The sequence below is a fragment of the Panthera tigris genome, chromosome D1, assembly GCF_018350195.1.
Source record: "Panthera tigris isolate Pti1 chromosome D1, P.tigris_Pti1_mat1.1, whole genome shotgun sequence".
Lineage (NCBI taxonomy): Eukaryota > Metazoa > Chordata > Mammalia > Carnivora > Felidae > Panthera > Panthera tigris.
Genome location: NC_056669.1, coordinates 104,848,301 through 104,870,978, shown reverse-complemented (window position 1 = coordinate 104,870,978; position 22,678 = coordinate 104,848,301). Strand labels below are relative to the sequence as shown.

General features: G+C 61.1%; 1 protein-coding gene and 1 long non-coding RNA gene across 4 annotated transcripts in view; one reads left to right on the top strand and one right to left on the bottom strand.

Annotated features, from left to right (window-relative positions):
* The window catches only part of DAGLA (diacylglycerol lipase alpha), a 61,714-nt gene that overhangs the window by 22,025 nt on the left and 17,011 nt on the right, over positions 1 to 22,678 (bottom strand). The window contains exons 2-3 of the mRNA XM_042958432.1: positions 1,881 to 2,019; positions 1,274 to 1,485 (exon numbers count right to left, since the gene is read on the bottom strand). Coding sequence (XP_042814366.1) covers positions 1,274 to 1,485; positions 1,881 to 1,975 — 307 coding nt within the window. The 5' untranslated portion in view covers positions 1,976 to 2,019. The remainder of the gene's footprint in view (positions 1 to 1,273; positions 1,486 to 1,880; positions 2,020 to 22,678) is intronic.
* On the top strand, positions 14,020 to 17,580 carry LOC122231169. 3 transcript variants are annotated; one of them, XR_006208344.1, is made up of 3 exons: positions 14,020 to 14,451; positions 15,041 to 16,636; positions 16,793 to 17,580. It is a non-coding gene; the product is annotated as an uncharacterized LOC122231169 (long non-coding RNA). The 3 variants fall into 3 exon arrangements; XR_006208345.1 differs by having other exon boundaries at positions 14,020 to 16,636; positions 16,793 to 17,032; positions 17,454 to 17,580; XR_006208343.1 differs by having other exon boundaries at positions 14,020 to 16,636.

The window sequence follows — 22,678 nt, the reverse complement described above, 5'->3', positions numbered from 1 at the left end:
CGGTCCCTCCTGCGGCAGGGCCACCAGCCTCGCGGCAGAGGGGGCCCACGGGGCACGGCGGTCCCGCCACCGTTCTGTCCCGCCACAGCGTGCCCGCCACCTGTTCCAGCTCAAATGCCCAAGGGCCCCTGAGGTTCCCCCTCAGAGGGTGATCCCCCTGGAAAGGCGGAGGATGAAGTGGCATTTCTGTGTTCTTTCAGGATTTTAGAATTATGCCTGTGAACTCCGGTATCAGGCATATCTTGGGCAAGTTACCTAATTCCCTGGGCCTCCGTTTCCTCATCTGTAAAATGGAGTGATGACGTCTGCGTTACAGGACTGCGGAGAATTAGATGGGAGAGGGTTCACTCACAGAGACTGCTATTTCCCCAGGAGGAGGCTCCGGCCCTCAGGAGGGAGGAAGGAGGAACCCCAGCAGGCCGCTGCGGCTGCCCAGGCCGGGGGTGTGGGGACGCGGGGCAGCGTTAGAGACCCCGGCTCCACAGGCAGCACCTGCGGCAGCTCAGACTCCAGGCTTTGGAGACAAACAACCTGGGTTCAAACCCCAGCTCTGACACACACACACACACTAGCCGTGTGACCTTGAAGGGAGCTAATTAGCCTCCCTGGGCCCCAGATTCCTCATCTGTAAAATGAGACCAAAAATGGCTCCTCCCTCACTTAGCAAGGGGAAGGGCTTAGCGCAGTTCACAGAAGCCCCAGAGAAGCGTTCACGAGGAAACACCGGGAACAGCAGCTGGAACCGAAGCCCAGAAAGAGGACACAGGCCGGCCCCCCAAGGAGCGAATCTGGGCCCCGGAGAGGCTTCCGGGGAAGGGGAGCGCTGCCTGGGGGAGGATTTCAAAGCAGCTGAAGAGACGCACTTGGCCTAGAACAGGGGCCAAAGAACTCTTTCAGTCAGGGCCAGAGTAAGTATCTTACACTTGCGGGTCCTATTCTCTGTCATGACTATTCAGCTCCGCTAGAGTCATGCAAAAGCAGCCATAGGGAGTGAGCGCGTAAACGAATGAGTGTGGCTGGGTTCCAATAAAACTATTTACAAAAACAGACGGCAGGCTGGATGTGGCCCTCAGGCCACCGTCCGCCCACCCCCCTGGTCCAGAACGTAAGCCCAGTAAGCCTGCTGGCTCGCCGCTGGACCCTGGTGCTGGCCCAGGGCCTGGCCCATCGCGTGTGCCCACCAGATGTTGGCTGGATGAATGACGGAGCGCGAGAGGAGGGTGGAGGTGGGGGTGGTCCGGAGCCGCCCCCACCCGAGGCGGGTGGCCCTTACCCAGGCGCACGTAGAGCACGTACTGCATGGATTCGCGGGGCTCTGTGTAGAGGATGCCCCCGCGCATGCTCAGCCAGATGATGGCCATCTCGGCGATCATGCAGCTCAGCAGGATGCCTAGGTAGCCGCGGCCGTGGTCCACCAGGTTCAGGGAGCAGGCCTCGTTGGGGTTGTAGACCAGGCCAAAGAGCACCACAGACAGGATCACAAACCTGGGGAAACGCGCACGTGAGAGGGGCCAGGCCGCGCGGGCACCTCCCGAGCTCCCTGGCCAGCCAGGACTCAGCGGCTGGAGGGCTCCACGGCTTCAGGCTCAGGAGCACCGTCCTCCTGCTATCTAGTGCCTCTGAGGACACGGGCGGCCGGGGACAGGGAGGCGAGAGCAGGGAGCCCAGCTGCCAGCTGCGGGGGGACAGCAGCGGCGGCCCTGCCCAGTCACGGGGCCAGGGCCAGTGGTGGCCAGGCAAGGCCTCTGGGCACCACGTGGGTATGTCCCTAGGTGGTGGGGGTTCCAGACACCAACTCCTAGGAGCTGGGAGCATGACAGGGGCAGCACGGATGGCCAGAAGGCCTTCTTCCAGGCCTGTGGCATGGCCCCAAGACTCACCAGGTGGTGTGCAGGAGGAAGAGGAAGATGGCCGGCAGGACGAGGTCATCACTGCCCACAGACCAGCGCCGCCGGAACACCACGATCCCGGGCATGGCTGGCGGCTCTGCAGAGGCTCAGCGGGCCTGGTGCTCACCTCCTGCAAGACAGCAGAGGACCCTGTGGCTGGGCTGCTGTGGCATATTCCTCGGCCAGGCGTGGCCAGCATGCGAGCATCCCTCCCAGGCCCCACGGCCCACGGGCTTCCAGGCCATCGGAAATGCTGATCCATCCCGGGGCAGGACCTACATCCGGCCCTATCCACACCCCCAGAGCCAATATAAAGGACCTCAGCAGCTAGACGCTGGCTTTGGCCTTATGCCTGAGGACTCTCCTGTCCCCGAGACTGGTGCTGGCCCTTTGGGACCGGCTCTCCCTGGGGTCACCGCAGCAGTAACTTCCCAGTTCCGTTAAAGACCTGGGCTCACCCCCTGCCTCTCCCTACGTGGGATCAGGGAAGCCCCCAGCTCCCCTGTTGCCTTTTTTCCAGATCTGCCCAGTGCGTGCAGTCCTTGGGGTGGGATGGGGGCTTCTCAGCCCAAAACAAACAAGCAGAAGGCTGAAGACCTTGGGGAAGGTGGGGGTAAGGGCGTACGTGGGCCGAGCGTAAAGGCGGGAGGGCGCCCAGCACGCAGTAGGTGCTCAGCAAGGAGCTGTTGAATGAGCTCTTCAGTTTCTTGCTTTGCTGGACCCCTGGGAGTGTGACTTGATTTTACACTCATCAGGCAGAATGCCCAACCACAGCTATGCCCCTTGGTAGGGAGGGGCATAGTTGGGATCCGGGGTCAGGAGCATGATGGGGGCCATCCAGCCCCTCTACTCGAAGGGTAGTGACTGGGCCCTGCAGGGCACCCCGTCTTGGCAGCCACACCTTCCATGCCCATGCTGAGCCGCGCAACATTTGCCGCCCAGTTCAAAACTCTCCGAAGCCGCTGAGTTCAAATTCGCCACAGGCAAGCTCAGGGAGGAGTGCCCAGGAATCCAGGGACCCCCAACTCCCTAGAGCCCCAGGAGCAAGGGTAGTGCTGCGGGCCAGGAGGCTCCCCACAGGGGGGTCATTCGGGGAGATGCTGGTGAGGGGCTCCAGGGTAGCCCGTGCTGAACTGTGCAGAGGACTCCCTGCTGTAGGGGGGGTGGGCGCCCCCGCTGGTGGGCAGCTGCCCCCAGGCCCAGAGGCTTACATGGCACCTGATCCAGAGGCGGGCGGCAAGTCCTCTCCCCGGTGACCGCTCCGGGGAAAGCGAGTGTCCTCGGAGACCAGCATCACTCGGGAAGCAAGTGACCAGGTATCCCCCGGCCGGTGGGCACAGCCCTCAGGCTGGATGAGGGGACATGGGGCCGGGGGGCCAGCCGGCATGTCCAAGCCAGCCCGTCTCTCTCTCCCCCTGGTGCAGCCACTTCAGCCGCTGCCAGGCTGTTCCCCGCGAGCTGGCGGCCCGGCGGGCGGGCGGGCGGGCTAGCCTGTCGGGGTCGTGCCTACTCCTCCCCCCTCAGGAAGTGACATCATCCCACTCTCTCCAAGGAGGAGTCAGAGCGCGGATTCTGGGAAGTGGGGAGAAGGATGAAGAGCCCGGGAGCCGCGTGGTGGGGTGGGGTGGCCCGGGGTGGAGGGCCGGGGCTCCAGCCGGTGGGTCCCAGGAGGGGCTGGGGCCGGCCAGCGCTGCCAACAGCTGGTGTTTCAGCTGCGGGTCTCCCCAGCCCCTCCCGTCTCCAGGTGGCGCAGGGGACCAGCTGGGTCCCGGCAGGTGCTGCAGTTCCCATCCCCTCTAAGCGCTACTCTGCCCAGACCCCTGCGGTGGCGGGAGGAAGGGGTGTGCCGTCCTAGGGGGGCTGGAGGGTCCTGCCTCTGCCAGCCACCCACCCATCGTGTTCTCGGGGGGGGGGCCCTGCAGAGGGCCCTCCCCCATCCCCCAAGGGGCATCCCCACCCTTCACCTCTAGGAGTCTAGACCGGTTACCACTCCTTCACCTCATACCTGCGAACTCACACGCGACCTGCGTGTGTGCACACAGCCCTGCCCTCCCTGCGCTCCAGCAGGAAATGGGGAGAGCCTGGCCCCTGGCCCCGCGGAGGTACCCGAAGGCCTGTCAGTTCTGTCAAGCCACCGGAGTGATGCCCGCAGTGCCAGCCTCTGCCCAGGCTCAGGGGGCGACCGGCCTGAGGCCGACAGCCACGGCCGCTGCCAGTGCCCACCCAGCTCACGTGGCAGGGCTCCTTCGGGCTGATCCCACAGGGTGCCCTGCTCCTCCAGCCTGTACCCGGGGCCAGCCCACCACCCCAGGATCCTGGCACAGGGCCGGGTGCCCCGGCTGCCTGGCTTCAAACCGGGGCCCCGACACCCACTAACTGTGTGACTTACTAGCTGTGCCTCAGTTTCCTCATCTGTAAAATGTCACTCGACCCCACCTGCTAAAGTTCTGGGGAGGACCACGGGAGAGAATGCCAGCAGAGGCCCCAGAGGTGCTGGATAATGGCAGGGAGGGGCTCAGGGAGTGGGCAAGGCAGAGGAAGAGCTTGTGAGCCTGGGGGGTGGGGGTGGGGGTGGGAACCGGCCACCCCTCCCCCGCCTGGGCTAGTGGATACTGTGGCTGGTCAATGACAGGTCACGGTGTGGGATGGGGGTCACAGGGCCTGTGCCGCTGGGGGAGGCTGGGCCGCTTCACTCCATGCGGATTCATGGATCTCAGGGCTGCTATTTTTAAGGGCTTGAAAGGCGCCCTTTCTCTGAGACCCCAGCCCTTCACAATGGGGGCCTGTTCCCCTGCTGGGGATGTGATTTCATCTGCAGGAAATGTCTCAGAGGGGGGCGGGGGGGGGCAGAGGCTACTTCCTGGTCTGGGGCTGCCACAAAGCACCTCCTCTCGCTCTCCTTCCCTGGGGCACAGGGTCGATGCCCTCCAACAGTTGCATCTGTGGGGCTCACAGCCTCCCCTCCTCACCCCGGACCAGTGGCATCTCTGGGGCAGGAGTGGTGCCTCCTCCAGCGGGAAGAACAGAGGCACTTCTGGGGGCTCCTCGCAGCCCCTGGCTAGGCCCCCAGCTCTGGCAGGTCTGAATGGGGTGCCAAGACCCCCCTCACGTGGACGGATTGACTTGAGTAGCCCTTGGTGGTCCCTTTCTTCCCCCATCCACAAAGCCCCATTTCCCTGCTGGTGATTCAGGCTCCCAAGTTAAGTACCAATCACCTGGGGAGTGCCTCTTTCTGAAAATACAAAACTCTTTTTTAAAAAGGTACAGGCTCTCTGCTACTTTTAAAACCTTCCAGGGCTCCCATGCCTGCAGGATAAAGTCCAAGCCCCTCGGACAGTGGCTTAGTCTCCAGCTGGCAGGCTGTGCAACCTTGTGCGGGTGCCTGGCCCTCTCTGAGTCCTGGACCAGGAAAATGCTCTCCAACTCCCGGGGATCCAGGGCATAGGCAGATACGAGTACAGAGCCTGCCTTAAGCTAGTCAGTTCTTTCTGGCTGTGGGCGGGGGATTCCATCCCCTCCTCACACTGCCCCACCCTTCTTTCCCAACTCCCCCCAAAACTTACATCGCCCTAAAAAACACCCTGTTGGAAGAGTCCGTGCATTGCTTGCTCCAGTTCCTCTGCCAGGCAAAATCCTACTCACCTTTCCAGGCCAGCCCAAAGTCATGGCCTCTCTGAAACCCACTCTTGACAGGTACAACAGGCTGCTCCCTTATGGGACCCCCAGACCTCTCATCCCAGGGTAGCCCTGGGCATAGTGTCTGATAGTAAACGCGTCTATGCCTCGCTGCCTATCCCTGCCCCGGCTCAACCAGGGGTCCCTAAGGGCCTGGGTCCTGCGGTGCTTGACACGCACTCGGAGCCCCTGGGGTGCGAGCACGTCTTACCTGGCATCGGCCTCAGTGTCCTGAACCACAGGTGCGGCCTCCCCACCCCCCACCCCCCCCCCCCGCCCGGCCAAAGCTGCTGCAACACCTCTCCTCCAGCCATAGTGCCAGAGAGGACAGGGCTCCTTTCCCTCTTAGCTCATGTCCTTGGCTTTTTGGGAAACGTCCCACCCCAGTGCCTCCCCTGACCACCGAGGGACAACCATCTTCCCCTCCTCTGGCTCTCCTGACCAGTCCAGGGCTTTAGTTTCTTTGCCTGCAAAGCTGGGATAACACCCCTCCTGAGAGCACTGTAGCTGGAACTGGCTGGGACGATGTCACTGGGGCCTGCACAGGCCCCGGCAGACCCGAAGCATCCATTTGTGGGGCTGTCCTGGGGGGACAGCTCCTGGGGGGCTTTCTGGGGACTTCCTGGCAGGGTGATCTGTGACTGGGTGCTGAGGTCTGGGCAGATGCTGTCTATGCCCATGGCTGGCTCTAGCTGGCGGGCAGGGGCCTTACTGAACAGGTGTAAGCCCAGACAGGCTAACCTGGATGCCCTCACCATGGATGGGCCTTGGGAGGTTGCTGGCTAAAGCGCCCCAGGCTGGGCCTCATCCTCTAATCCTAAGGTCCCCTTGGGCTTGGCCCTGGGAGCCGGTTTTGGGGAGAAGAGCCCTCCCACAGTTGGTCCTAGCCAGCACGGTGCCCAGAGCCCCCAGGTGAGAAAGGAGGGCACGGCTGCTGTATCTGTCCTCCTGATGGCCCAGGGCTGGTGGGAGACGGGAGTAGGGTCAGGTCGCCGGAGCCAGGATGAGCCCGACACCCACGGGAGACAGGGTGATGTGTTCTGGGAGGCCGTCTAGGGCCACCCCCAGCTTCCAGGTCAGCCCATGAGATCTCCCACTTGGCCAGAGCTGGAAGGGAGGGATAACCACAGGGCCTGACAGCAGGTGAGCATCTCCTGTGTCCCAAGTTCTGGTCTCACAGCAGGGAGGCGGGTGACAACAGCACTCAGTCTGCACACTCTAAAAACAGACCATGCCTGAAAGCTGGCTCCGCACTTACTGTCTGTGTGACCTTAGGCACGTTACTTAACCTCTGCATGCCTCAGTTTCTAAACTGGGCTGAGAACAGTACCTACCCTCAGAACTGTCACAGGTTTAAGTGAGCCATACACTTAAGACAGCAGCTGTCACACAGCCAAGTGCCCAGCAAATCCTCCCCTGCCAGCACTATTCCCGAAGGAGGAACTGAGGCTCAGAGACTCTGTGGGTGGGAGACACAGGCCATACCTACTGCCACCCAAGGCCCACACCTAATGAAGGAATGTCGGTTAGGAGGGGCTCAGAAACAGTCCCGTCACCCCCTTTTATGGGTGAGGAAACCGAGGTTCAGAAAGGCCCCAGAGGCTCCTGGCTTCCCCACACTTCCAGCCCTGTGGTGTCACGCCCGGGGGGATGGACACACAGTCCCAGAGACCCGGGGCGGGCTCCCTCCCTCCCCCTTCCTCATGCACACCCTCCTCGAACTCCCTGCAAGAGATCTCTCTTTCATGCTCCTGACGCATAACCCTCTTAGAAACTGGCCGCTCCACATGCGCTCCCTTGCCCGAGATCCACCCACAAGAAGGTATCAACCGCTTATAAGTTTCAAACAGAGTCATTCACGGCTGGCTCGCCCGCCACCTCCCATGGCAGGGTCCCCACTACTCTGCAGCTCAGCTGGCAGAGGACAGAAAAGAGACCTCAGACCCAAGTCCTCCTTCCCTGGATCCTCAGTTTACCCCTGCCTGCCGAGGCTGGCGACTGGGCCAGGTCTAGCCACATCCTAGAGCCACCAGTCCTGCCCCAAGAGCAGTGTCCCCAGGCCGGAGTGTCACTGCCCCTCCAGACCTCAGTTTCCTCCTCTGGAGAATGACGAGCCTGGGCAATTAATAGGAGGCTTGCATTTTTGTACTTATGTTATTATTTACTTAATTTTACAATAAATGGTTGCATGTGCCTTAGAGGAACCAGAAACAATGAAGAGGTGGACTATAGATTGAAGAACAAAACAAGCTTCAGAACAAAAGCTAAGGAAATCAAAACAGAAGGTTGGGGGGAATCAGTTGCACACGGGTAAGACTTAAAGGCCCTCACAGGAACTACATGTAAGACTATTACTAGACTCCATGCTTCCTGGTGGCCAAAGTAAAAAGGGAAATTGGGCAGCCTGAAAGGGCTCTTTTAGCTCTGCAGGGTATTTTGATCTTTGGTGCCCACAATGAATGGGATTTCAAAGGCTTTGAAATCAGGAGGTGAGAGGGACAGGCACGTTCTGTCTGCCAGGCTCTCTCGGTCTGGCTCAGATTGTTTCTGTTTTGGATGCTGGAGCTTGTCTAGTCTTGGTGGGGGAAGGGCATCTGACTTGGGGCTGGAATGACTACAGTGAGGCCGGGCCCCTGGCAGCCTGCAGGGTGAATGGCGGCCCCCAGAGGCTCTATCCTAACTGGGGCGGGCTCGCCGATGGGCCACCCTCTTGCTTGAAACTGTGCTGGCAGATGGCTCTTGCCCCTCCTTATCAGCGTCCAGAGCATGGGCTTCGGTGGTGGTCAGATCCTAACCCCTCCACTTCTCAGCTTCACGGCTAGAGAGCTAGTTAACCTCCCGGTTCACTTATGTGGCTTCCGTGAGAGCACCCGCACGGGGAGGGGCTCAACACGCAGAAACCGGATTCTGATTTCCTGAGACGGCAGGGTGGTTCCAGGGTGTCAGGGTGATGGGGAGGAGATGGCCCGCCTGTAAGTCTGGGACTCAGTCCTTCTGCTTCTTCTGGCATTTGTTAGTTGCCTACCAAGTCTGGGGTCTCGTCTAAGCCCCTTGTAAACATATCTCTCTTCGTCCTCAGAACAACTCTGGGAGGCAGCCTGGTTCCGGAAGCCGTGTCTTCGCCACTGTGCTGCTTCTGAGGAGCAGGACTCAACCAACCGCCTGCTTCTGAACTCAGGCGCTGGCTTCAAAGCTCCCCTTACAGAGCAAGGAGGCAGGGCCTTGGAAAACCATAAAGGAGTCTCTGGGTCTCCATCTGGCTGCGGACTCACGGTCGCACCGCCACGTGGGAGAGAGTGGGTGTCGGCCTGTTCTGCGGATGAGGAAGCCTGAGCCCCGAGTGGTTGTCCCATGGCCTGTCTCGAGGTCAGCAGGCTGTGGAGCCAGGAGAGAGCACAGAGCTAACACTGTAAATGTCGTCTTATTCTAGCCTCGGTTACCCCCGCTTCACAGATGAAGAAACCACGACTCGCGGAGGTGCAGCGTTTGCCCAAGGATCCCGCGACAAGGACAAGGCCGAGCTGGGATTTCAAGCAGCCTCCTTGAGTTACTTGAAAGGGAAAAAAAAAAAAAAAAAATCTGTGCCTCCTTCCGTCGGACTTCCGCTTCCCAGGCACAGACACTGAGACCCACATGTCCCTTCCACCCTGAAAGCCCCTTCTCCTTCCTGGGGTCTTGGCCCCACACGGAGGCTGGGCTCTGGAAGGCACAGGAAGGGGGAAGGAGCCGCAGGAGGCGACAGAGACAAAGCATGCGTGGGCTGGGGGGCCGCGTGCGCCACCAGCCTGTGCCCGGGTGTGTGCCACCCAAGTTAGGGACCCAAAAGCTGTTGCTTTCCACGCCTCAGCTGTGCCGGAGCAGAAGGCAGAGCTGAGCCTGCCCAGGGCTGGGGCCGGATTTCAGCATGAGATGGGCCCTCCCAGCCTCAGGCCCTGGGACTAGAAGAGGGCGCCTGGTGCGTCTGGGATCAGGAGGGGCACCCGCCGCCACTTGTGCCCTGAGCCCCCTGAGTCTTAGACTAACGAGCGCCTTCCCCGTCCTCCCCACCGGGACAGCCTTAAAGGGGAGGTGCCTCCCCTGCCCCTCACTCCAACCCGAGGGGTAGGTATGGCTGTTCCCACGTCGCATGGGGGCAAACTGAGGCTCCGGGGGTTCAACAGTCTAATGAGTAAGGGGCCAAGTCGGGCTTTGAGGCCGTGTCTATGTGCTCTGTTCTCTCCACGTCACCGCTAGGCTTGCTGGCCAGAGCTCCTTCCACAAAAACGCAGTCTGGGGCCGCGCGCACTGAGTGAGAAGGACTAGCCCCCAACTGCCGGCGGCCAGGCCTGCTTGCCGTCCAACAATTATTTTAACACCTATGCTTTTTTGATCTTACACAGCATTTACTACCTGCCAAGGACTGCAGCGAGCCGTTCCCAAATACTACCTCTATTTTTTTCATACATTTTTAACACGCTTATTTATTTATTTTGAGAGACAGAGAGAGAGAGAGAATCCCAAGCGGGCTCCATACTACTGGCACGGAGCCCAACTCAGGGCTCGAGCTCACGAAGCCGCGAGATCATGACCTGAGCCGAGATCAAGAGTTGGACGCTTAACCCACTGAGCCGCCCAAGGCGCCCCACGACTTCCTTTGATTTTAATTTCACCTTTTTAACAACCCTGTGAGGTAAGTGCTAGCCTTACCGCATCTGAAGGATTATGAACCGGGGCCCAGAGAAGTTAAATAACTTGCCCAAGGCCACTTAGTAAGAGGCAGAGCCAGGCTCTGCTCCAGGCTGTGCTCCCAGCCCCTCCTGAGAAGCCCTCATCAGGGCTCCATTTATCACTGAGGCTCCCGCTTCTCATTCTCACGCTAATTATTCTCCTCTCTTCTACAACAAACAGGATCTGCCATCTGCCACCGGCCTTGTCACTGACACCAGCCAGCTCCCTGGGAATCAAGTGGGGCCTTTGGTCTCCTGCTAGTTGCTCTGCGAGGACAACTGGCTGCTGGGGAAGGAGGAGGGAGGGCCCCGGAGGGTTTCTGGCAGCTGGGCCAGACCGTCCTCCCACCCCGCCCCCCTCCCCTGCTCCTCCCTCTGGGGGTTTCAGTCGTGGGCCCAAAGGACCGGTTTCCAATAGCGAAAGGGGTCCCTCCAGGTTTCAGTCAGGCCAGGTTTTGTTTCTGAGTTCTTCTTCAGAAACTGGTTATTTCCCTGAAATTAGGAATTGGCCCGTGTCCCACACTCATTCCCGTGCCCGGGGCAAAGGTACCCTGGAATGGCCCAGAGAGGCGGGCTCTCCAGCCTCCTGATGGTGCTGCTTGGCCGTCTCTAAGCCCCAGGCCAGCTCCTCCTGCCAGTCTGTGGGGGGAACCCAAGTTTGTTTCCATCCAGGGCGAGTCCTTTCCATATCACCCCTGTTCCCCCCACGTGCTCTCACAGGTCCACCCTGCTCTCCTCTGGAACCCTCCCTCCCCCCAGTGCATAGACCTGGAGGCTGGTGGCCAACGGATGAGCCCACCGCTGCCTTCCCTGCAGCCCTGGAGCGGGGTAGCCCTGGGATTGAATCTTGATTCTATCACTTCCAGTTGTCCGTGACCTTCACTTCTCTGAGCCTCAGTTTCCTCATCTGCAAAATGGGATAGCGAAGGTCCCTGCTTCAAAGGGAGTCACGAAGAGTAAATGAAGTAACACATATAAAGCACTCAGCTCATAGAAAGTACTCGTTCCGTTATTTTTATTTACTGACCGCGTCTCCTGAGTGTTCAGACCTTGTCTTCACTGCACCCAGCCCCTGCCCCCGAGGTGTGGGAGGGGTGCTAACTTCTCTGCGATCTAGGACAACCCTCCTAAACAGAAAGGCCCAGCTCTCTATCCCCGGCTACCCGGCTGACGCGCGCCTGCCCTTATCCTTGCCAACCTATGGGATGACCTGACCTCCCTCTCCTGGGAGCCCTCCCTTCTCATGCTGAGGCTTTACCGGCCCTGCCTCCTTTCATCCACAGCAAGCCAGTGAGATGGGAATCACTATCCCACGGGTCAGCCTGTACCACGGGGCTCGGCCCGAGGCCATGCCCGTGCTACTGCTGGAATTCTCTGCATCTGTGTCTGAGTTTCAGAACATCCCAGGGCTCAAACTCAGGATGCCTCGAGGGGCAGAGGCCCACTACTCATGCCCATCTGCCCAGTCTGTCGTCGTCTTCACCCTACCCACCCCTCCAGCCTCCTGAGGGGCCTCTGTAAAAGCCACCAACTGGGAGTGCCCCGCCCCCCTGCCCCCTCTACCAGGCAGTTCACTGCAATGCCCTGGCCTGGCTTCCCAGAGCTTCCCGAAGCGGAGGCTCCCCATCCCTGTGCTGGCAACACCTCTGAGAGGAATTAGCACCTTCCACTTCATTAGTGGCCCCCTAATGAGGTTGTTAATGAGAATGCTAAGTGGGCACACCCAGCCAGACGCCTCAACTCTGGAAGCTCTCACCCCCAAGCCCAGCATACCGTGCACCAGCATGGTCCTGTCACACCTCCTCAGGCTGTGGGCTGGGTCTCGGGGTCTGGCCCACCCACATTGGGGAAAACGCCTTCCACAGTCTGCACGGGCCAAGGATCCAAGAAGTGGCCACCTCTGTGGGCAGCCCAGCCATCTAGGGCACAGGCCAGCCGCCTGGCGATCGGGTTTCACTTCTACCATTCCCTGGGCATCAAGGAAGCAGGCGGGCATCGAGTGACAATGTAACACGAGCGCTTTCCCAGGGGAGGAGGTCTGCAGAGTTCCCGTATGTAACAGCGAGTGCCAACATCCCCTGCCCCCCACGGGACATGGATGGGGGCAGCACGCTCTGCGTTCAAGGGCGCACACGCCCGCCCGGCCCGGGCCGCACCCCATGTGGCCCTCCTCTCCTGTGTCCCGTGAAGGGATATCAACACTCTTTGAAGCGGGGTTCCAGAAACCCTCAGGGACCCCCAGACAAGGGGAAGTGGTCACAGCAGGCAGGGCAAGGGCTTCCTGGGGCTCGTGGGCTATGTCGTCAGAGCGGGTTTTAGCTGTTCTAAATACTGGGTTTCCTTGTGACATTTTCTTCGAACTGAACAGTCTTCAAAACATTTGAGAGGCACTGGACAGGATGACCTCTCAGGTCCACTCTGGCCTTGACTTTTAGAATCCTTCGTGGTTTTGCTTCAGAAGAGCCAAGGAAAGAGCCCCGGGGCCCCAGGCAGGAGCCCAAACTAGTTTGACGCCACACATGTGTCTGCCTGGCCTGAGCCCCGAGGACAAAAGGGGTCACAGAAAGCATCGACCCAGGACCTCTCACTGAGGCCTGTGGCCGACTCTGCTGTCCTTCAGACTCCACCCCCCCCCATTCCCTCCCACCTTCCTGGGCAGGACAAAGCTGGACACCTAAGCGCAAGTTGCCATAAGCCTCCAAGAGGGGGTGGGGGCTCAGAAGGTCCTAGACCTGCTCTTGTCCTGGTGTCTCTATTCACTCAGAGGTCCACTGAGCACAGTGCCCACTTCCCAGGACCCATCAACTACAGAACCGACTGCATTTGTAAACCGGGATGGTGATGACAGAGCCTCCCTCGTGGGGCTGCTGTGAGGACAAAGTGAGTTCAAAGCTGTAAAGTGCTGAGAGCAGGGGCCAGCACAGAGCGGGTGCTCGGTAGCATCAGCTACACGTACACACAGTTTATGGTTTTAATTAAATCAACCCCCTCCTCAAAAGCGTATCATGGCTCCGAAATGCCCTTTAAATACGATTAAAACTGCCAACCACTGGCTATAAAGCTCTCCACCGACCGCCGCCCCTTCCGTCCCTGCCCATCGGACAAGCCTATTTCCTGCTCCCGACTAGATCTCCTGTCTGCTCAGAACTGAGCGAGTGCAGGGGTTTCCTCCTCTCCAGATGGCCCTCTCACTTCAGAGGCCCCTCCCTGGTGAGGCTCAGGGCCCGTCCCCAGTTGGCCTTAAGCCCCATCCTGCGTGATCAGCCCAGGACTGGCCAGGAGAGCCACGGCCTGAGTTCCTGCAGCCTCCTGGTGTGTCTGCAGCACCACCTCCACACAGGTGCTCGCGGGGAGAAAGCTCGGCCTCCCCCCTGCTTCTCTCCTGGCCCAGGGGGTGGGGCCTGGAGGCCCTGGGCAACAGTCTGGAAATGGGGCGAGCCCGGGAGGGGAGCCCAGGCCTCCACCATGGGGGTAACCGCATCGGGCAGCTGAAAAGCGTCGGCCTTCCTCCGCCTGCTCATGCCTGGGCGGGACCCGAGGACCCGCTTTTGTCTGCATAGGAAGAGAATCCTGGCTGGATTTTGGACTCGAGAGTCTGGTGTCACTTTCTTTCCCAGAGGGCTCACCCTCCGGGGCGTGAAGCCCTAGCCGCGTCACACTGTCACTTCTGTGACCTCTGCTTCTCTGCCTGCTCCCTGGGTGTGGCCCTGGTGACCACGGCTGCCGTCCTTCTAGCCCACTTACTGAGGACACAGCAGGGAGGAAGTAACAGGCATGTGGTCGGGGGGCCTCTTCCCAGTCACCCTGGGGCAGGTGCCCACGGCCCCCCATTAACTGCCTGCCACCAGGGGAAACGAGGCAGGCCTTTCGCGGACCCCTGCTGGCCCCAGGAAGGTCTGCAAAGCTGCTGGCGACTCCTAGAATGAACCTCTCAAAGAAGAGCTAACAGCACCGAGAGAGACCGGCAGGGCCAGGCACGGAGTGCTAACAGGATGCCCACCTGGGGCGGTGGAGACGGACGAGGTCCTGGCCAGACTGGCAGAGGCCGAGGCTCCTGCCAGGCAGAAAGTGGCACCTCAGCTCCTCCAGGGCTTGGGGAGGCAGTGTGACAATGCCTGCTCTCTCAGCAGGCCCGGACTTCACCGCTTGTCCCAGAAAGGCTCTGGAGCGGGAGGGTGGCGGTGAGGGAGTCAGCGGGAGCTAGGGGACCTGAAGGGGGGTGGCCTGCATCACAGCTCCTGCTGACTTCCCCACCCGTGGTGGCCGCTGGCTGCTATAAATACCACTCCTGCCTCTGGATGTTGCAGGAGGTGACCTAGAATTGTGGGCTCCGGGGCCTCCTGGGTGCCCCCTCCCCGCCCGTGTTCGATAGAGCCTGCCTGACTAGAACGTCCTCGCAGCCTGGGAGCCCGCCAACACCAAGCAGGGCCCTGACCGGGGACGGGAAACCCCGACACTGAGGGAGGCAGCTGTGGCTTCCAACCCTGAGCCTCCTATGACCAGCATTGCTACCGCTTCTGTGGCAAGTGTGGAGGGCACCCGGCCCCTGGAGAGCAGAGGCCTGGCCGGCCTGCAAAGGAGATGTGGCACCCAAGGCCAGGGGCCCCGGCTCCCAAACCACCTGACCCTGGGCCCCCTCCCGCACCGCCTTTGTCCCACTGTGATGCCGAGATTCTACCTGATTTCCAAACTTCCCATCGGCCCGAAAGCCTCTCTGGGTGGCCTCGAGAGCGCTCTGTTAGAACGTGTGGTTCTTGTTCCTTCTTCCAGCCGCTGGCATGCGTCCGAGTGAGTCCTTTTCTGCACAAAAGGCCCCTGACGGGCCCAGGTTCCAGGCCCCAGGCTTGGCTGATCCAGGAGCACAGGACAGGAGGTGGCCCCGGGCCGAGCAGTGGTAAAGCCCCCAACCGTCACACATGGCCAGGGTCTGGTCCCAGGCTCCCCAGCTTGGGGCAGGGGAGGAGATGAGAGGAAGAAAGCCTAGGAACAGCTCCGGGGGTGGGCTCTGGGTGGTGTGAACACAGGTGAAACCTAGTTAAAATGAAATGTGTGCACGCTGCCATCATCTGGCTATCTGTCGGACATCCAACAGATACAGTGCCTGCAACACGCCAGGGGCCGACACGGGACCAGCCTTCACAGAGCCCACAGGCCAGAAAAAAAAGAGAGACTTGAAGCGAATCTCCACACCCAGCAATGACAAATTCCGTGTCTTGTGCTCAGGGGGGGTATCCCGTCAGAGCCCGAGTAAGGAGGTGGGAGCCGGGGCTGAGGTCTGAAGGACAAGCCAGAGTCAAGAGGCCACCAGGAGGGGGGCAACACAGAGGTCGCCCCTCAGCAGGAGGACCCACGCAGGGGGACCAGGAAAGACAGAACACAGACCAGATTAACCGGATGGGAGCAAAAAGGAGGACCGAGTTGGAAAGGCCAGTGGGCCCAGCCCGGGCAGGGCCCTGGAGTCTGAGCTTTGTCAGCAGTAACCACGGGCCACAGCAGGCATGAGGGTGGAGAGAAGTCGGGGCAGCGGACACTGGTGACAGATGGGAGGGGGCAGTACAGGAGAGGGTGTTGTCAAGGACGCCCCAGCCAGATGGTCCTGGTGCAACTGGACAAACAGCAAGCGATCTTGGTTCCAGGGGCCGTCACGCTCCTGGAGCACTTCCTGCGGACAGGGAAGGACGGACGGCGCCCTGGTCCCACCCCGCCCGCCCCGGGAGGAGCACCGTTAGAACACAGGCCTGGGGCAGCCCACCCCACCCCAACATCTACCTACTCTCCTGGAAGCCGACTGTCAGGTCAGCCCAGTTCTGTCCCCAGGCTGCAGCAGGCCCAGGTGTCAGCTGGGCAGCATCGGCTCAGGGGCAGTTCCTGGGCTGTGCTCACGCTGCCCAGGGTGGAGGCGTCTCCCCTGAACAGTCAGCTCCTTGCCCTTCCTGCTACCAAGCTCTGACCCCAAACACGACCAAGGGGAGGGGACCGTAGCTCGGGGGGGTCGGGGGGTGCCTCTCATGGGATGCCAAGCCCACATGGGAGGGGAAACAGAGGTTCAGAGAGAGCACGTCTGTCTGCTGGTTGACCCCCCCAGCACCATTTCCAGTCACCCCATTTAGAAAATGCTCCCCTCGTGCCACTGGCCTGCCTGGCCTTGTCTCCTCCCACGCTGGCCTCGCTGATCACTGTCCAGTGCTCGGGCCTTCTCTCTGTCCCTCATACAGCCAAGTGTGCCCCATCTCAACGCCCAGGCCCTCAGGCCTCCCCGCGCCCGGAGGTGTCCCTTACCCGCTGCAGTCTTCGAGTGGCTGGTCTCTTGTGTCACTCCGATCCTAGCTCAAACCTGGCTCCTCTGACCCACCAGCCGGATCTCAGGTGCGCGCGTCCCCGTCCCTCTCCATCACCTCACTGTCACTCCTGCATCCAGTGCCATTGTCTGTTAGCCTGTTTACTATCTAGCCCCTTCCCCCCGTCGGGTGTGGTTCCCGGGGGGCACAGACCCTGCCTTTCTTCTTCCTGCTGTGTCCCTAGCTCCCAGCAAAGGGCCTGGCAGGTGGAACCCACCGAATCCCTGCTGCCTGAGAAGGAGCGGCGTGTGAGCACAGCCCCGAGGGAGCCGGTGCAGAGCCCAGCCCGGAACCCAGGGCTCCTGCCGTCCAGCCCACTGGGGCCCTCTCCACACCACCCGCCAGACCCAAGCTCCGTCCTGAACTGCTCCTGCAGCCGCAAGTGCGTACGGGGCCTCACTGGCGCCCGACGACCCCGCCGTGGGTGAGGCGGGGAAGAAGTGTGGCGTGCCAGTTTTGCTGATGGGGAGACTGTGGCAGGGAGGGGGTGCTGGGTGATCTGCCTGAGGGCGGCGGAACGGAGCGAGGTCCGTGACCAGGTTTTCGGGGAGGCCCTGCTGCCTGAGGGGCTCTTCACCTCGAGGCCCCGTTCTCCCTGCATGGAGGGCAGCACCTCACGGCCGCCCTGGGAGGGAGACGGGCCAGAGCGGCCGCCCTGCAGCCCAGCGGTTTTAGGGCACCGGCCTGTGAAGTCAACCAAACCTCACCGGTCACCGACCTGCCCGTGACCTAGTGACCGTGGGAAGTCTCTTGGCCTCGGTCCCTCACCATACAATGCAGACAGGAACGGAGCTGCCTCCTGGGCCACTGGCGGAGGATCGGTTGGTCAAGGGCCTGTCCCGCAGGTCTGCACTCTGCCTCCCTCCCTGTGACCCTGATCTGCTCTCTGCCAACTTCCTCGGAATGTGAGAACAAACCGGAAGTAGCCAGAGCCTCTTGGAAGGAAGACTATAAAAAGCCTCGGCAATGTCATGACTTCCCTTTAAGACACAGCGTTGGGCCTCACCCCAGGTTCCCTCCTCCTGGCTCACGCAGACACAACCCCAAAGGGACCAGAGGAAGAGGGCGGGCGGCCCCGAGAGACACCTCCCTGCCCCAGATCTGCCCTACCAGAGGCAGGGGGCCGCGGTGTGTGGCAGGGACAGCCCGAGCGGCGAGAGGGCTGGTTTCTAGACCCACAGCCCCTCTGTGCCGGCTCTTCCACCCCTCTCTGCACAGAGCCTCCTTTTCCCTCTTCTGGGCTTCAGGAGGATGCCTGAGATCACGTCTGGGAAGCGCTCAGAGCTCCCCAGAGAGAGAACAGAGGGATCCAAGGTGGGATTAATTATGTATCAATGTGCTCGTTTATTAGCACTTCGGGTTTACTGCAGGGGCAGAGTGGGAAACGCGCGGGGCTTGGTGTCAGAGAATCCAGGCCTGGTCCCGGGCCCAGCCACTAATACATGTGGGCAAGTCGCGGCCCCTTGGAGCCCTGGTTCCTGTAAAAGGGGGATAAATAACATCTAAGTGATGTGGGTTAAAGTACACCACAAACAGGAGTTTCCTTCCCTGCCAACGGGGTTGCCAGGGTACCAGCCCCACAGCGTTGCCGTGAGGAACAACAGTCGGGTACCGGGCACGACACACATTAGGGGTCGTTACTGCTGCCGCGGGAGTGGCGTGTGGGGTGCAGGGCCTGATGACGGGGCTGTCTGCAATGCCGCCCAAGCCTGCAGACGGTGTCGGTCCTGGGGTGGGCACCCACCCCTGACCAGCAGCAGGAGAGAAGGTTCCACAGGGCCTGGTGGCCACAGCGACTCAACGCCGTCCTTCCTCCACATCCGTCCTGCGCCATCCCCCCCACCAGCTAAGAAGAGGGGTGGAGGGACTTGGGCTCCCCACTGCCAGGAGCCCGATGCTCTTGGCCAGCTCCCCAAGGGCAGGGTGGGAGTGACCAGGCAGTCTCTTGCAAGCCGCACCCACCTGGGAAGGCTGTCCCCAGCCTGAGTGATGTCGGCCGCCCTCTGCTCACGGAGCTCTTTGCCCAGGAGGGTGCAGCACAGCCTATTGGTGATAGCCTGCTTGTCCTTACAGCTTGTTTGGCAGGTACCAAGCGGTGGAGAGACCACGGGCCAGAGCAGTGGGTCTGCTAAAGGCCACGGTGCAAAGCAGGGTGGATACCCCATGGCATGCCAAGATCCCCCACCCTCAGGGACCAGAGCCACTCTGGAGGGCCACCATAGGCAGGACTGCAAGGAGGGAGGTGCTGGCTCCCTCCCCAGCTGATGCAGGCCTTTCCCTGGGGTCCCAGCCGCAGTGAAGAGAGGGCTCCCTCTTCGCCGGGGTGCCAGATCCACCTGGCTTCTGTCCACCTACTCTGTTCCCACCAGCCTCGAGGACCAGGCCCGTGGCCTCCTTGAGGTCCGTGACTTGAGGTCAGTGTCTGGTCAATGACTTACTATGGAGCAGAGGACTCAGCCAGACCAGGGAGAGGATGCTGGAAGTCAGGAGGGCAGGCAGAGGGGCGGGCCCAGGGCCCAAGAAGAAATCACCAAGTGCCTGGGGCTGATTCATCTGAAAAGGGGTGAAGGGCAGGGCAGGGCGGGGACTGGCTGAGTCCAGGCAAGCTCTCCTCACTGGGAGGAAGGGTGGGGGCTGCAGACCAGCAGCAGCTCCAGGAAGGATTGGGGCAGATGTGCCTGTGAGGGATGCTTCTGCCCCAGCCACACAAAAGTCCCATTGATGCTACCCCTCGCCCCCACACTCTGCCAGTGCCTAACATAAGGGCTCTGGGGACCTCTTCTGCTCCTTGCCGACTGTCCAGCTGCCGCTGTCGCCCTGGCACGCCAGGCACGCCAGGCCCGGCACTGCAAAGTCACACGCTCTGCGCGGGCGAGGCTGGGTACTGCCCAGCCAGCATTGGGACTGCAGGGCGTGGCACTTACAGGCAGTGTGGCCTTCCTTGGTCATGCAGAAGATGCTGGAAGCTTCCAGGTTAATCTGGAAGCCCTGAAGCAGAAGACCATCTGCCTGCCACCCTTGCCCAGCCTCACCCGACCCCATGTTCCTGGAGGGCAAACCTTGGGCAAACAACGAGCCAGGTGTAAGTGGCCCAGCAAACGCAGGGCTGGGAAAAGCAAACACCGTAGGCCACACCGTTCTGCTGGGCCTGCTGCCCTACAGGATGGCACTTGACTGCTCAGGGTGGCTCTGCCCACAGCTGCTATGGAGGCCCCCAGGGGGAACTGGAGGGTGAGGTAGGGGGGAGGCGGCAGCAGGGGAGAATGCGCAGGGCACAAGTCCTCAGGGAGATAGGCTTCCCACACTGAGCCTTCTCTAGGGGACAGGACACATAATCCAGAAGGAGGTATGCCGGGGAGGGTCAGGCTGACCTGGGCCTGGAGCCTCTGCTTGGCCACGTGCTGGCTGGGTGACACTGAACAAGCCTCAGGGCTTTGGGGCCAGCAGTGCCCATGTGAGCGGCCCTCGGGAAGGTTAAATGGGACAGGACCCACGTGGGAAACACTTTGAATGCAGTTTGGCACAGATGAGGGTCTCGATACACATATGCTCTGCCCAGTGTCACACGGGTGTCAGGTAGAGCCAGGGCAGGGCACAGAACACGGGCAGCACCAGGGAAGCCTGGACACCTCACCCTTCAAGGGCATGCTCATCCAGCTACTCCGTGACCCCCTGGCCTCAGCCTCCAGGGAGACTTCTGACCCCAGGCTGCAGGAGCAGGGGCTGCTTCACCAGCAGGGGCTGCTCTACCAGGAGGGGCTGCTCTACCGGGGGGGGCTGTTCCACCAGGAAGGGCTGCTCTACCGGGGGGGCTGCTCCACCAGGGGAGGCTGCTCCACTAGCAGGGGCTGTTTCACCAGGAGGGGCTGCTCCACCAGGAGGGGCTGCTCTACCAGGAGGAGCTGCTCCACCAGGGGGGGCTGCTCCACTAGCGGGGGCTGCTCCACCAGGAGGGGCTGCTCTACCAGGAGGGGCTGCTCTACCAGGGGGGGCTGTTCCACCAGGAGGGGCTGCTCCACTAGCAGGGGCTGTTCCACCAGGAGGGGCTGCTCTACCGGGAGGGGCTGCTCTACCGGGAGGGGCTGCTCCACCGGGAGGGGCTGCTCCACCAGGAGGGGCTGCTCCACCAGGGGGGGTTGCTCCACTAGCAGGGGCTGCTCCACCAGGAGGGGCTGCTCTACCAGGAGGGGCTGCTCTACCAGGGGGGGCTGTTCCACCAGGAGGGGCTGCTCCACTAGCGGGGGCTGTTCCACCAGGAGGGGCTGCTCCACCGGGAAGGGCTGCTCTACCGGGAGGGGCTGCTCCACCGGGAGGGGCTGCTCCACCAGGGGGGGCTGCTCCACCAGGGGGGGCTGCTCCACCAGGGGGGGCTGCTCCACCAGGAGGGGCTGCTCTACCAGGAGGGGCTGCTCCACCAGGGGGGGCTGCTCCACTAGCAGGGGCTGCTCCACCAGGAGGGGCTGCTCTACCAGCAGGTGGCTGCTTCTACCAGCAGGGGGTCTGCTCCTGCTGGCCCCAAACTCAGGGCAGCCATGAGCCAGGTCCCAGAATCCCTCCAGCTGAGAAAGGCCTGTGCCACCCCTGTTCCCCATATAGGGCTCTGCTTCAGGCTGACCTCACCCCACAAGCAGCCAGGGGAGTGAGGTTTCCTCTGACCCCACCCCGGGGTTGAACGGCACAGGCTGATGAGGCAGCCTGCCCTTCATCTGCCCTGCTTCTTACCACAGCCCAGCATTCCGAGGGGTCAGAGCTCTTCACGCCTCTGTGCCCTTGCACACAATGCGTTTTCTAACCCTGATCACCTGGGAACTCCTCAGCCTTCCAGGGCTTAGCTCGAATACCGCAGCCTCCGTGAAGCCTCCAGAAGCCTGCCAACCCAGAAGCAGGCCTGGTCAGTGCCCCTCCGTTCCTTCCCCGAGTACCCTGGCTCCTTACTACGCTGGGAGCTCCTGGAGGGCAGGGCCGCACCTTCTGTCTGTGTCCCTGGCACCCCAGGGCCTGGTGTGCAACAGCCGGTCAAGAAAAGTCAGACAAGGCCCTGGCCTGCTCCCTCGTTCCTCTGAGATCATGCTGCTTGAAAATGGTCACTCCAAGTATATGAGAAAAGGTCTCCATAAGGGGAGAATATGGATATACTGTTTTATTTTTTAAATAAACCAAATATTTCAAACATCATTTTAAAAAAGGATTATACATGCAGGAATCTTAACAGTGAACAAGCAAAGAGAGAATGGAAAGGGTTGGGACTCAGCCTTGGCTGGAGTTCCAGGAACGGCCCAAGAGACTAACAGCACGCAGGAACCAGGGCAAGACTGAGCTTCCCCAACAAGCAGGTGGGGGCTTGAGATTTCCCCTCCTTTGGAAACCGTCCATGGTCTGAGCACCTAGCCTCACCCATAGTCGCAGGTGGCTCTGGGGGCTCGCAGGCTGCCTCCCCAACTTGGAAAGCAGAAACCAAAGTTAACAGAAGGGGTGAGCAAAGGGAAGGGAAATGCAACTGACACGGCAGAGGGAGAAAGGGAGTTGCGGCTGCCATCTGCTGTGAACAAGATGTTTGGGGACACGCACTCCTCAGCTCTGAGGTCTCCCCGCCAACTCGTGGAGGGTGGGCCGCTCCTGTGCAGATGGAAGCCGGCGGCTTGGCCAAGCCCAAGGGGTGCCAGGGCTCCCTCCTGGCCACCCAGACCCCCAGCTACCCCACCTGACCTCTTGCTACTCAATCTGACCACAGGGCCAGGATGCCAGCCCAGGACTGCCTCCTCCAGGGAGCCCCCCTGCAGGCTCTAGGGAGCCAACTCCACAGTAATGGTGATAATAACTCATACCTAATAAGGGTAACAGTTCCAGCCCAACTACCTGCCAGAAGGTCCCTTTACTGGGAACCTTTGGCCATGATCTCACTTGTCCCATCACCCCAGAGAGGAGGGAGGAAGAAACAGAATCCCAAGGGCAGACCTCTGTCTTGCTCCTCACTGCCTAAGTACCTACGTGGACCTGCCAGGAGAAGGTCCTAGGGCCCTCCCTTCTTCTCTAATGCTGGGGGCTTAGTAAACGACAGAACATCTGGGTG